The sequence below is a fragment of the Pipistrellus kuhlii genome, unplaced genomic scaffold (genome assembly GCF_014108245.1).
Source record: "Pipistrellus kuhlii isolate mPipKuh1 unplaced genomic scaffold, mPipKuh1.p scaffold_m20_p_3, whole genome shotgun sequence".
Classification (NCBI taxonomy): Eukaryota; Metazoa; Chordata; class Mammalia; order Chiroptera; family Vespertilionidae; genus Pipistrellus; species Pipistrellus kuhlii.
In genome coordinates, this window is record NW_023425529.1 from 151,437,648 (window position 1) to 151,451,156 (window position 13,509).

General features: G+C 36.8%; 1 protein-coding gene across 2 annotated transcripts in view; it reads left to right on the plus strand.

Annotated features, from left to right (window-relative positions):
- Window positions 1–13,509, plus strand: part of TM9SF2 (transmembrane 9 superfamily member 2) — a 59,877-nt gene that overhangs the window by 15,668 nt on the left and 30,700 nt on the right. For both annotated transcript variants that reach the window (XR_004990861.1, XM_036454687.2), the window contains exons 3-8: window positions 545–638; window positions 4,454–4,581; window positions 7,576–7,705; window positions 8,953–9,077; window positions 10,268–10,379; window positions 13,193–13,272. Coding sequence is in view for 1 of the 2 variants with exons in the window: in XM_036454687.2 (XP_036310580.1) it covers window positions 545–638; window positions 4,454–4,581; window positions 7,576–7,705; window positions 8,953–9,077; window positions 10,268–10,379; window positions 13,193–13,272 (669 nt within the window). In the remaining variant the exon portion in view is untranslated. The remainder of the gene's footprint in view (window positions 1–544; window positions 639–4,453; window positions 4,582–7,575; window positions 7,706–8,952; window positions 9,078–10,267; window positions 10,380–13,192; window positions 13,273–13,509) is intronic.

Below are 13,509 nucleotides of genomic sequence, written 5' to 3' on the forward strand. Positions count from 1 at the left end.
AGTAGGCTGTAATGTTTAAACAAAACTTTATTAAAATCTGGTTAGTTATACAAAGGAATACAGCACAGAAAGAAGCTTTCAGCTGACTCTGGTCCCAGAGAGTCTCTGTAGCCATGCTTCTCAGGTTTGGGATGTGTTGGTCAGTATATCAGGATGAGGCAGAAACCCAGGGAAAATTGACACATCTTCCTAAAATGTCATTATTAAGTAAAAATTTGGATTAGAAAATTAAAGGATAAGTTATGTAAAATTCACTTGAAGGGTATAAATTGTTTTATCATTGGAATAAAAAAATAAATTACAATGTATCAGTTATAAAAATTTTATAATTTAAATCTCATTGTAAGTATTTAAAAATCAAAGCATTCTAAGGTATAATTTTCAGATGTTTGGGGCTTTTTTGTTTTGGGATGACGTGGTACATGGAACTTGGCAGTAGGAATATATTTCTTACTCATCTATTAGAAGTGCTGTAATGATCAGCACCCAATCTTTATTTCACTGTTTCCATTTATGTTTAAAAACTTAATATTCTTCCCTCCAGGTTTGATTTTTGTCAAGCATCTGAAGGAAAACGCCCGTCTGAAAATCTTGGTCAGGTGTTATTTGGGGAAAGAATTGAACCTTCACCATATAAGGTTTGTATTTAGTTTTATATGTTATTTTTTCCTTACAGAAAATGTTGAGATAACTTGGCTCTCATAACTAAAGAAGAATTCATTTCTCTTTTGCATACAGAAATAGTTTCTTGTGTTGTTATTTTTTAAATATTTTTTTTATAGATTTCAGAGAAGAAGGGAGAGGGAGAAAGAGATAGAAACATCAATGATGAGATATAATAATTGATCGCCTGCCTCCTGCATGTCCCCAACTAGAAGTTGAGCCTGCAACCCGGGCATATGCCCTGACAGGAAATTGAACCATGACCTCCTGGTTCATAGGTCAACGCTCAACAACTGAGCCATGCCAGCTGGGCAGAAATATGTAATTTCTTAAAGTTTCAGTTTAGAAGGATCCCTCCCCTTCTCACAATATGTCATGGATAAATTCGTCTTAACAAGCATTGTTCTTTAGTGCTCAGACCCCTGCCTCACCTTACAAAGGGACCTGGAGCCCAGCCTTCAGTCATGAAAAGTAGCCCCCAGCTGCTCCACATCTCCTTCCCCTCTTCGGGCGCAAAGACAGCAGGGCTTTGACTCCTTCATTGGGGTTTTAGGAAGCTAGCCTTTCTGTTTTGACCATGGAAAGTATATTTGGAACATCTTTGATATATTTTTTAGGGCATTAGTTAAAGCAACCTATGCACAATAAGATATTCTCTTCAGGATACATACTCATCATCACCAAAAATTATTCTACCTTTTAAATTTAGCATCTTTTAAGTCTATTCTTCTATATTGCTCAGTCCTGTGTTTATTTTACATCTATTCTCCTGCTGCACAAAAAATAATGGCCTCTCTTGTTAAGAAAAATTAAGCTAGTTTATAATAATAATGTATCACCATATACTAGTAAAAAAAAAAAACAGTACAGAAGAATATAAAATGAAAACTAAATCTCTTCCAGTTTCACATCAGTTTCTTGGTTAATCTTTCCTGACATTTTATACACAAACAAGCATATATAAATAAAGTTAGATATGTTTTAACATATTCTGCACAGTGCATTTTTTCTTTAACTCTCTATCTTGGTCATTTGAGCACTTCTTTTATTTTTTATTTATTAGTGACCTGGTGCACGGATTCATGCACATTGAAAAGAAATTAATTAGAAGAAATATTTTAATATTGTCTTTTTTTTTATAATAGAAGTGTCAACCAAATTCACAATCGACAATGACAGATTGAAACACACGCATGCAATTGCCTTTATATATATCACATATGCGCTAGTCAACTTAGCCTTTTATAGATATAGAACAAACTTACTTAATTAGACCTGCTTTCTGATTTAGCTACCGTAAACTTTTTTCAGCCCAGTGAAGCACCCCAACTTCTCTTTCAGGTAATTGTTAGCAACACAGCAGTAAATATCAACATGAAGCAGATTATTATTGTTGATCACACAGGGAGAACAAAATAGACCTTTTCAATGGACCTTTTCAGTCTGAAAACTCAGGTCTTTCACTAGTGGAAAACTTCATTGAATTGTATTTTTGATTATTTCCTTCATTTTATCTGTTCTCTGTCTGGAACTTGTGTTTTTTAGATTTTGAACCTCTGGGGTTGGTTCTCTAATTTTCTTATATTTTTCTTTCTGACCTTCCATTTCTGCCTGTATTCTATTTTCGGGGGACCAGGCCTGCAGGGGAGGGCGGTTAGGGGCAACCAGGCCAGTAGGGGAGTGCAGTTGAGGGCGACCAGGCCAGCAGGGAAGGGCATTTAGGGGTGACCTGACCAGCAGAGGAGGGCAGTTGGGGGTGACCGGGTTGGCAGGCGAGAGCATTTAGGGGTGACCTGGCCAGCAGGGAAGAGCCTCTAGTCAATGATAAGATTGAATCATTGATCAGCTACCTTCTGCATGACTCCTACTGGAGTTTCAGGCCTCAACCCAGGCATGTGCCCTGACCAGGAATCAAACCAGGAACCTCTTTGTTCATGGGTCAATGCTCAACCACTGATCCACACTGGCCAGGCAAGAGATCAGTTTTTTTTTCAAGCCAGCCATAAATGTATTGACCTATATTTTTCAGTATTGATTTCAGTATTGGTTCTTTGTCCTTTATTTTCAATGAATTTTACTTTAAAAGAAATGGTAACTACCAGCAACAAAACAAAACCCCAAATCTGTTTTGCCATTTTTTACCTGTGAGTTTTAGTGGAGGTCAGAAGAACAGCAGTGTAACACATTGTGTGTGTGATGTGAAGCTGGAGCCACACTTCATAGGGTCATAAACTCAAAGTCTCACCATTCATATTCACTCATTCACTAGTTAACACATCTGTTGAATGCCTTTCATGTGCCAGGTACTGTAGTATGTGTAGGATATAGCAATGAACAAGATGAAAATCTCTGTCCTGGTGGATTTTATATTCTGATAGTAAAAAAGAAGAAACAAAATGATTACTAAAATATATAATAACATATAGTGTATAAATTGCTCATGTATAATCTATTGAAAACAAATAAGAGAATTTGTAATTTTAAACAGGACAGGGAAAGTCTCACTAAAAAGGTGACATTTGAGCAAAAGATATTTGAGGCAAGTAGGAGAGTGAATATCTGATGGGAAGATGTTTTAGGTAAAGAGAGAAGCAAATGAAATGTTCCCAAGATGTTATGCTTGCCTGGTGTGTTCAAGGTACAGAAAAAAAATTGGTGCAACTCAAGCAGGTGAGCAAGATAGGGAATAGGATATGACAGCAAAGAAGTAGCAGGACCACATTATATAGTGACTGATAGGCCACTATAAAGACTGGCTCTACATCTGAGTGAGCTGGTTAGCATTGGAGAGTTTTGAGTCAGCTTAGATTCAATTAAATCAGTAGGACTGCTGTGTTGAGAATGGACCGTGAGTGGGGAGAGAAGCAGGAGACCCCTTAGAACTCTTGAAGTTACTAAGATATATATGACCTGATAATGGCTCAGACTATGGAGGTACAGGGAGAAGGGTTATATAGTGATCAGAATCTCAGAAACCGGCTATGTTTTGAAGGTTAGACCCTCAGAATTTGCTGAGGGGTATGGATGGGAATGTCTGTGGAAAGAGCAGGTTTGGGGGGGAATGGGGAAGAGTTAGTTTTAGACATGGTAAGTAGGGATGTTGACAGTTGAATATATGTGTCTGGATTATTTCTAGAAAGCCTTCAAATCCATAATTTTCGAAACATTGTCAGGAGACCTTACTCTGGAGAGACTGATGTTCATTTTCTTCTACATGCAGGGTTTTTTTGTTTGTTTTATTTTGTTTTTGCCTTCTAGGACTTGTTTATATTTAGAAGGTGGATTGATTAAAGTGGCCAAAAATAAAAATAAAAACTGTTACTTATCAAAATAAAAATATATTTTTATTTTTTCTAATTAAAAAAAATTTTTTTTATTGATTTTTAGAGAAGAAAAGTGAAGGAAAGAGAGAAACATCAGTGATGAGAGAATCATTGATTAGTTGCCTCCTACCTATCCCACACTGGTGATCGAGCATGCAAGTAAGCATGGGAATCAAACCATGACCTCCTGGCTCATAGGTCAGCACTCAACTGTTGAGACACATTGGCTGGGCTTATTTTTTCTAATTTTTAAAAAAATTTTAATTGAATTTTATTGGAGTGATATTGATTAGATGATGAATTGGAAAAACAATAAGAGTGATTTTAAATCTGATTGAGCTATGACAAATTTTAAAATGTTTGTTATTAATATATTAGTGCACTTAATGAGATAAGTACTTTATAATATAGGTGTGAAGGATCTGGATATTTTTACTTAATTTTCTTAACATTTTATTTTAATACAGTTTACATTTAATAAGAAGGAGACCTGTAAGCTTGTTTGTACAAAAACATACCATACAGAGAAAGCTGAAGACAAACAAAAGTTAGAATTCTTGAAAAAAAGCATGCTACTGAATTATCAACATCACTGGTAAGACATGGAGATTTTGGACTTTTGACTTTTTCCTTTTCAAAATGAAACTTGTTTTACTGAATGTATAAATTACTTTATTGACTGGAAAATAAAGCAAATTGATTTCCTTTTTTTGCTATTAGTATTAACATGAAGTAGTGACTTTTTCTTGCAAGGGGATTGCTGAGGTTGACAGCTTAATGTATTACCTTTTGTGTTTATATCACTTTTATATCTAGTACTTATTTTGGTACATAGAGCATTTCTTTTATTCATATATTAGAGGCCTAATGCACGAAATTCACACAAGAGTAGGCCTTCCTTCCCTTGGCTGCCTACGCTGGCTTCCCTCTGGCACCTGGGACCCGGGCTTCACTCGCAGCCCTGGCTTCATCTGGAAGGTCATCCAGAAGGACACCCGATCTAATTAGCATATTACACTTTTATTGTTATAGATTAGAGGCCTGGTGTGTGAAATTCATGTGGGGGGAGGGGGCCGGGGGTCCCTCAGCCCGGCCTGCACCCTCTCATAATCAGGGACCCCTCGGAGGATGTTCAACTGCAGGTTTAGGCTCAATCCTGTATCAGGCCTAAACCGGCAATCAGACATTTCTCTCACAATCCAGGACCACTGGCTCCTTACCATTCTCCTGCTTGCCTGATTGCCCCTAATCCTATATAATAAAAGGATAATATGCAAATCGACTGAATGGTGGAACCACTATGACCAGTAGTTCCACCATTTGGTCGATTTGCATATTAGCCTAGGATTTTTCTCTACTCAATGCAGAAGCTGCCCCCTGGTGGTCAGTGTGCTCCTACAGGGGAAGTGCCACTCAGCCAGAAATCGGGCTCACGGCTGGAGAGTGCAGCGGCAGTGGTGAGAGCATCTCTCACCTCCATGGCAATACTAAAGACCCCTCGGGGTCCCAGATTACAAGAGGTTGCAGGCCAGGCTGATGACCTCCCCTCCCCCCTGTCCCTAGTACATGAATGTCGTGCACCAGGCCTCTAGTATTAAATAAAAAGTAAAGAGTCTTCTATCACCCTTAGCTTCTTTAATAGTGAGAGGTAGCACTATTGTTTCTTATGTATGCTTCCAGGTTTTCTATACATATGCAGGTATATGAAAGGGTGTGTACATTTTAAAAATAACACAACTAAAATATTATACACATTATTTTGCAGCTTGCTCATTTCATTTAAGAAAATGCATTTTTCCATGTAAAACATGTCTATGGATCTGTACCTCATTCTTGTCATAGCTCAGTTTCACAGAGCGCCCAGTGGTGAGCTTCAAGGGGGCAGCAGCAAGCTTCAAGGAGCAGTCAAGGAGTCTGGGGAGCCTCCCAGAGCAGTTAAGGGGCCACAAGCATCGTGGAGCATCCGGGGTGGGGAGCTTCACATAGCGCCACAGGGCAGCAGAGGCCAGGCTAAGCCTAGGCACCCTAACCACACACGATTTTGTGCTTGTTGATTGTATGTATATATATCTATATCAACCAAACAACTAGTCAACCGGTCGCTATGACGTGCACTTAACACAGGAGTTGCCTTCTGGTGGTCATCGTATTCCCACAGCCAACCTCCAGCAGCCTCCTTAGCTGGTTAACCACCTTTGGTCCCTCCTCACGACCAGCCAACCTCCAGTGGTCCTCTATCCCTCCAAGTGGCCGCCCCAATGGCCTGGATTAGAACCTCCATGGCCCCTCCCCCCAGCTGGCCAATCTCCCGTGGCCCCTCCCCCTGGCCAACCTTCTGCCACCCTGATTGGCTCCAATCACCAGCCAGGCCGAGGTACCCCACCCATGCATGAATTTGTGCACCAATACGTGCACCGAGCCTCTAGTATTTAATATGTTGGTAGTATATGGTCATTGATTGAACTTCATCCTCAAAAAAATTAAGGCAATTAAATGATTATTTAGGCCTTCAGAAAAATCTGAATTATTAATAAGCATTGCTTTCATGCTTCTAATATTTTATAGTGTGTGGTTTTGTGTGTGTGTGTGTTGTTTTTTGTGTGTGTTTTTGTGTGTTTTTTTTTTTTTTGTGTGTGTGTGTGTGTGTGTGTGTGTGTGTGTGTTTTCATGGAAACCACTAGCCTGCTGGTTATAATAAGCAATTTAATAGTATAGGTGATTCTAAAACTTGGTACATTGGGTACTATTAAATAGCATTTAAATGTGACCAGACATGTTTTATTAGATCATTAATGTTCACCTTGGGGGAAATATAAAATCATAATTTTATTTCCTAAGGCACACATTAATTAACAAATAAAACATGCCCTGGAGTGTTGTCTTATGACTGTAATACAGCTAGTATATTTTCAGTAATTTTTTTTTATTTGTATCCTGCAGTGTGCTCTGGGCATAGGGGACCACATGCTCGGACTAATGTAGTTAGTTACGCAATGCTACAGAACTTTACGCTTTATTTTTATTATTTCTGTTTAAAAAGTTCTTTCACTATAGAACTTGAAAGATACGTTTCTGTAGTTTTATCGCAGCCTTTCTTTTAGACATAAGTTCGATTTACACAGTTTTAGAAATACAATATTTTTCACTTTTCCACCTGGCCCTTAAGTTAAATATTTTCCCATATCTTGCAATTATATTCTTTTCCTTTTTATTGAATTGCTTGACAATTAAAAGACATTTGCTTCTATTCTGTTCCATAAATTTTTCCTGAGGAACTAGATATATTGCTTTGCATTTATTTAGTAAGCTTGTAAGTGTTCTACTAAAAGACCATTATACTTAGGTGTCTAAATAAAGATATTGTTAAATTAGCAATTGCAATAAATCAATTAATTAAACTTCCTCTCCTATGTACATTTATAGTTTCTACTATAAATTTTTTTTCACTATAGTATATCAAATATTGGCATAATGCTATTACTTATGAAATATCACATTTCATTAACTTTTATGAAGTGATGACATATTTGAGCAGTAATTCTTAGTTATTTTTAGTTATTACTAACTTGATTTTTATTTCTATGTGTAGGATTGTGGATAATATGCCTGTAACATGGTGTTATGATGTCGAAGATGGTCAGAAGTACTGTAATCCTGGATTTCCTATTGGCTGTTACATTACAGATAAAGGCCGTGCTAAAGATGCCTGTGTTATTAATGTAAGTAATGTAAGTTTGTAATAAAAACGCTATGCTTCTTTTTAAAATATGCTTTTATTGATTTCAGAGAGAAGAAGGGACACACACACACACACACACACACACACACACACACTCATCAGTGAGAGAAACTTCGATGCACTGCCTCCTGCACACCCCTTATTGGGGATTGAGCCGAAAACCCAGACATGTGCCCTAACCACAAATCGAACCAGCGACCTCCTGGTGCATGGAACAAAGCTCAACCAGCTGAGCCACATCACCTGGGCTCTATGCTTCTTTTTAAAATATGGTTTTTGGTAGAAAGATTCATTCTTTACCCAGACCTAATTGATATCCTCATCAAATGAGTGCACTTCAGATGTTCTGAATTATAACTCCTTAGATCTTAAATCAAAGTCAAATTAACAGTGTATAAATTTAACTCGAACAAAAAATCAGATTTAGTTCAACATTTACTTAGTGTTACGTGCAAAGGGCTAGGACTTTTTTGTCCTGATTCTGTTAAAAGTTAGATTCATAAATCTTATATATAAAAATATATAGATAATGTAGTGCCAAAAAGATCTTAATGTAAAGCCATGAAATTTGTATTGCAAATTTAAGTCCATGTGTTGCAAAAGTTTGCTTTTACACTTTTTTAAAAGATATCTGTCTTTGAGGTCATAATAAAGTGAAGACATTAATATTGAAAGTAATTAAAATTATTGGGGATGTATATTAAATTAAATTTTGTATAAGCAGGTCACCCTGATTTAATCTCTTAATGAATATGACTTGTTGGAAGTTAACATGAGCTTGGTCATGAAACTGGTTGTATCAGTGAACACTTTAGTGAGAATTGACCAGAGACCCTGGAATTATTTAGGTTACTAGTTTAGACTGAACTTATAAACTTCCATGGAGGAAAAGTGTTAAAATGTTTAAGTTTTAGCACACTTAAAATATAATATTTTAAAATTTATTTTGTAAGTTATATTGTGAAAACCTAGACAATATTAGATGCATTCTTTATAACAAGCTCTTATTAAGTTTTATGTAAGAATTAAAACATTAAAGAAATGTAATTTGTACCTCTGCCAATTAGTTTGGCTTATAACGAGTTTAAGCTTAATACTGAAATATTTTTATGGGGAAGGATTCATATCCTGCCTAAGCTTAAATGTTCCTATTTGTTTTGACTAATTTTTATGTTTTAACTCTTATATAGCCAATTTCTACCTTTAATTTTAAATTCTGTTCCACAGTCAGATTTCCATGAAAGAGATACATTTTACATCTTCAACCACGTTGACATAAAAATACACTACCATGTTGTTGAAAGTGGGTCCATGGGAGCAAGATTAGTGGCTGCTAAACTTGAACCAAGAAGGTAACTATATAAACATAAAAAGTAATTAAATATAAGTGAAATTTAGACACAAAGAATAAATATTTCAGGCCTTATTAACTTTTTCCTTATTCTAGCATATAATCTGGCATTTCAGGATTGATTTTACTAAACTCCCTTTGATATGATTTGTTACTGAGTTCTGGGGGTTTATTTATTTATTTTTTTGTCAGTGGTCAAGTGGTCAAGCCAAAGTGCCTTTTTGTTTTGTTTTTAAGTCAGGAAGTTTTGACTTTTTCATGTCAAATGGAATGGAAAGTGTGAGGTGTTTGGAACAGAGTTCCCTTTACAATGGAAAAGCATTGCTTCAGATATTTGCAGCTTGTTCTCTCATCAGAGGCCTAGATGAGCTGATTAGTGCTGTCATTTTGAAAGTCTCCATGCAGTGTTAGATGCCAGTATATGACAAGTCATTAAAAGGGCATCTCTCTTTTTTTTTAAATTTCTTTGAATTTTTTTTAATATATATATTTTTTTAAATCAGTCTTTATTGTTCATATTATTACAAAGGTTCCTCATTTCTTCCCCCCCTCCACCAGGTTCCCAACCCACCCTCCGCCCCCCTCCCCTCCCCTCTCCCCCCTTGTCCTCATCCATAGGTGCACAGTTTACATCCAGTCTCTTCCTCCCTCCCTTTCCCCGATAGTAAATCCCTTTTCAGATAGTAAATCAGTTACTTAGCATTTTCTCATATCAATAATACCTCCACATGAAAAGGGCATCTCTTTAGCTTGTCAATTTTTTAGTGTTAAAGTACCTATTAGTTATTTGTGAGGTCTTTTTGATCGAGTATTCCATTTTTTCCAGGAACATCCCCACCACCACCAATTGAATTAGCCATTTTCACTGGCGGTAAAGAAATGCACCCCATAATAAGATGGCAGTTAATTTAAACTCCCTCAATGTTTGTTTGTTTGTTTGTTTAAGATTATTAAATGTTTTTCACGTATAGTGTTTTCAAAAGTTTGTTCCTAGTTTTGAACAATAATTTGTATCCATTCTAACCAAGCCCATTATCTGAGTGAAGTAATTGTTTTATACTATTAAATGTGACATAAATAATTTCATGTTTGATTTTCAGCATTGTGAAATATTTACAAAATCTGTAACCTTTACCTAATTTTTTGAAACTGTACTTTATCAGCATCTTTCTAAAATGTTTCTTCCCACAGTTTCAAACATACCAATGTAGATAAACCAGACTGCATTAAAACCCCCATGGATATAAGTAACAAGGCCTCTGGGGAGATCAAAATTGCCTATACTTACTCTGTTAGCTTCAAGGTGAGTTTGCTTTTATTTTTAATGTAACTCAGAAATTGATTTTAAATTCATACTACTTATACTAATTAAAATATTAATGATTAAGCTTATCAATTATATTAACTTTTAATGAGCTGATTTTTGGAATTGTTTGTCAGTGCACCAGTCAATATATTCACACTCAAAACTAAGTCTTCATTTTTTTTTTAAATTTCTTTATTGATTAAGGTATCACATATTTGTTCTCAATCCCCTATTCCAATCCCTCCCCCCATCCCCCCACTCATGTACCCACTCCCCTATTGTCCTTACCACTGCCACATGTGTCAAACACAAGGCCCGCGGGCCAAATCCCGCCAGGCCTTGCAATGTGCCCCGCACCGCGCTGTCATCACTGCACTCCGCTGCGTTTCCATCACAATGACAGTTTATGACTGTTCAGTAAACCATTCGGCCCGCGATTTAAGCTGGATTTTAGATTTTGGCCCCTCCTTTGATTGAGTTCGACACCCCTAGGTTAGGCTCATATGTATGCACATAAGTCCTTTGGTTGATCTCTCCCTTAAGTCTTCATTTAAATGAGAAGCATAGCAACTTGGAGAATTGAGTCCTATTAAGTAAGCCATAAGAGAAACTATGCAGGCCATAAGGGAGTGGCAAGAAATATTCAAAGTGATGAATAGCAAGATCCTACAACCAAGATTACTGTATCCAGCAAAGTTGTTATTCAAAATTGAAGGTCAGATAAGAAAAAGCTAAAGGTGTTCATCACCACCAAATCAGTATTATATGAAATGCTGAAAGGTACTCTTTAAGAAGAGGAAGAAGAAGAAAAAAGATAAAAATTATGATCAACAAATACATATATATCAACAAGTGAATCTAAAAATCAATTGAATTAAAAATCTGAGGAACAAAATAAACTGGTGAATATAATAGAATCGGGCAAAGAAAGGGAGTGGATTGATAATTATAAGGGGGAAAGGGGTGTGAGGGGTGCAGGAAGAGACTGGATTAAAATCATACTCCTATGGATGAGGACAATGGGGGGAGGTAAGGGCAGAGGGTAGGGTGGGAATTGGGTGGAAGGGATCTATGGGGGGTGGGGGAGGAGAAACAATTGTAATAATCTGAGCAATAAAAATTTATTTTTTTAAAAAGGAGTTACATATAAGGCAAAAGGTAGAAAATAGGCTTAGAAGTTGGTATGAAATTGTCAAAGATGTATGCTACAAGAATTTGGGAAAAACGCCATTTTTAAATCTGGGTTTGCGTATATAAAAGGCTAATATGCAAAGTGGCCCCTTAGGAGTTTGACTGGAAGACTGGGAGTTCAGTTGCTCACTATGATGTGCATTGACCACCAGGAGGTGGCTTGGAATTAAGGCAGGCCCCAACCAGCAGCTGGCAGCCAGTGAAGAGAGGCCCTGGCCAGCAGCCAGAGGCCCTGATCACAGGCCAGGCCTAGGGACCCTACCCGGGCATGTATCGGGTCTAGTAATAATTAATGCCGTTTTTAAACATTCGTTTAAAATCTTGCTTGGCCTTGACTTGTATTGACATAACCTTCAAACACGTGGTATCTACAGAACGTGTGAAGTGCAATTAACAAGTTTTGCTTGAAAAAGTTTGTGTTTGGTTTGGTTTTTGTTGCAAAACTAGGGCTAAGAAGATGGCGGATGAAGAGCATATTCGGCACTGCATGCTTTACGAGTTCCAATTAGGAAGAAAAGCAAGTGAGGCTGCAAAAAACATCTGTAGTGCTCTTGGTCAAGATGCAGTTAGCGCCAGAAAATGCCAGCGTTGGTTTGAGAAATTTCGCGAGGGAAATTTTTCGTTAGATGACAAGAGTGGTCGAGGCCGTGTGTCCAATTTTGATCAAGAAGCTCTTCAAGCTCTTTTGATGCAAAATCCTCAAATTACCCAACAAGAGCTTGCGACAACTTTAAATTGTTCACAAAAAACAATTTCCAATCAATTGTGTGCACTTGAGAAAGTCCAAAAGTTTGGAAAATGGGTTCCTCATGAGTTGACCGACAACAACCGTAATCAAAGAGTCACAATTTGCAGTTCGCTCCTCTCTCGTCAAAACCGTTAGCCGTTTTTAGAGCAAATTGTTACCGGAGATGAAAAATGGTTGCTGTATGTTATTATAGATTCATAGGGAATTCAAGGGGGAGTGTTTTAATTAATGGAGAAGTTTTTTAGGAGGAAAGTAAACGTTTATTTTATGAGGATCTTAGGCAGTATTCCATGCCTATTTTTAATAAACTGTTTTGGCAATTCAGTTTAGTTGTGACATTTACTATCCCCATATGGTGTGTAACTTTGTAAGCCTAGTATAATAAACAGTATATATTTCTTTCTAAGTATTAAGAGCTCCGTGTGGGTGACACCTGCCAGATGTTTAGTGTGCCTAGGTTATAATTTGGTCTACTTAAGTGTCTTATAGGCGTAGATAGATGGTGTCATAGCAAATAAGTTATTCCACTCAATTTTCTGAATAAGTTAAATATAGCCCTAAATTTTAATATCTAAAATACACCATTATTATTTAAAATTTAAAGCAAGATTTTGAAAAAGTACAAATAAGTAGGTACTTGTAGGAACTTTTATTATTTTTTGTTTACTATTTAATCTCATCCTGATTTTCCTGAGACTTCAGTAAATTGAAACTCCCTGAATCTCATGACTAACCCAAATTATGATAATAAGAAATTACATTTGTTGATTGAATGGTAGGTCAAGCTGAGAATGGAAATTTGGGGATTCTTAATATATTTTGTCAGTAAATGCTTATTTAAAGAATTTTGTTTTGTTTTCAATCCCTGTAGGAAGATAAAGAGATCAGGTGGGCATCTAGATGGGACTATATTCTGGAATCTATGCCTCATACCCACATTCAGTGGTTTAGGTAAGACTATACTTAATCTGCTTTCTGTTCTATATTCTATTCTTTGTCCCTTTAAACATCTGATTCACTCAAATTCTCCTCAGTTATTCAAAAGTTTGACCTTTTAAATCAGAGATGGGTTCAGTCCTGGATTTAAGTTACTGGTTATGAGTCAGACCAGGTCACTTCATTTTTCAGAGTCCATTTCTTTATCTAGAAGTAGCTGCCTCATGGGACTGACTGTTCTGAGGGTTAAAG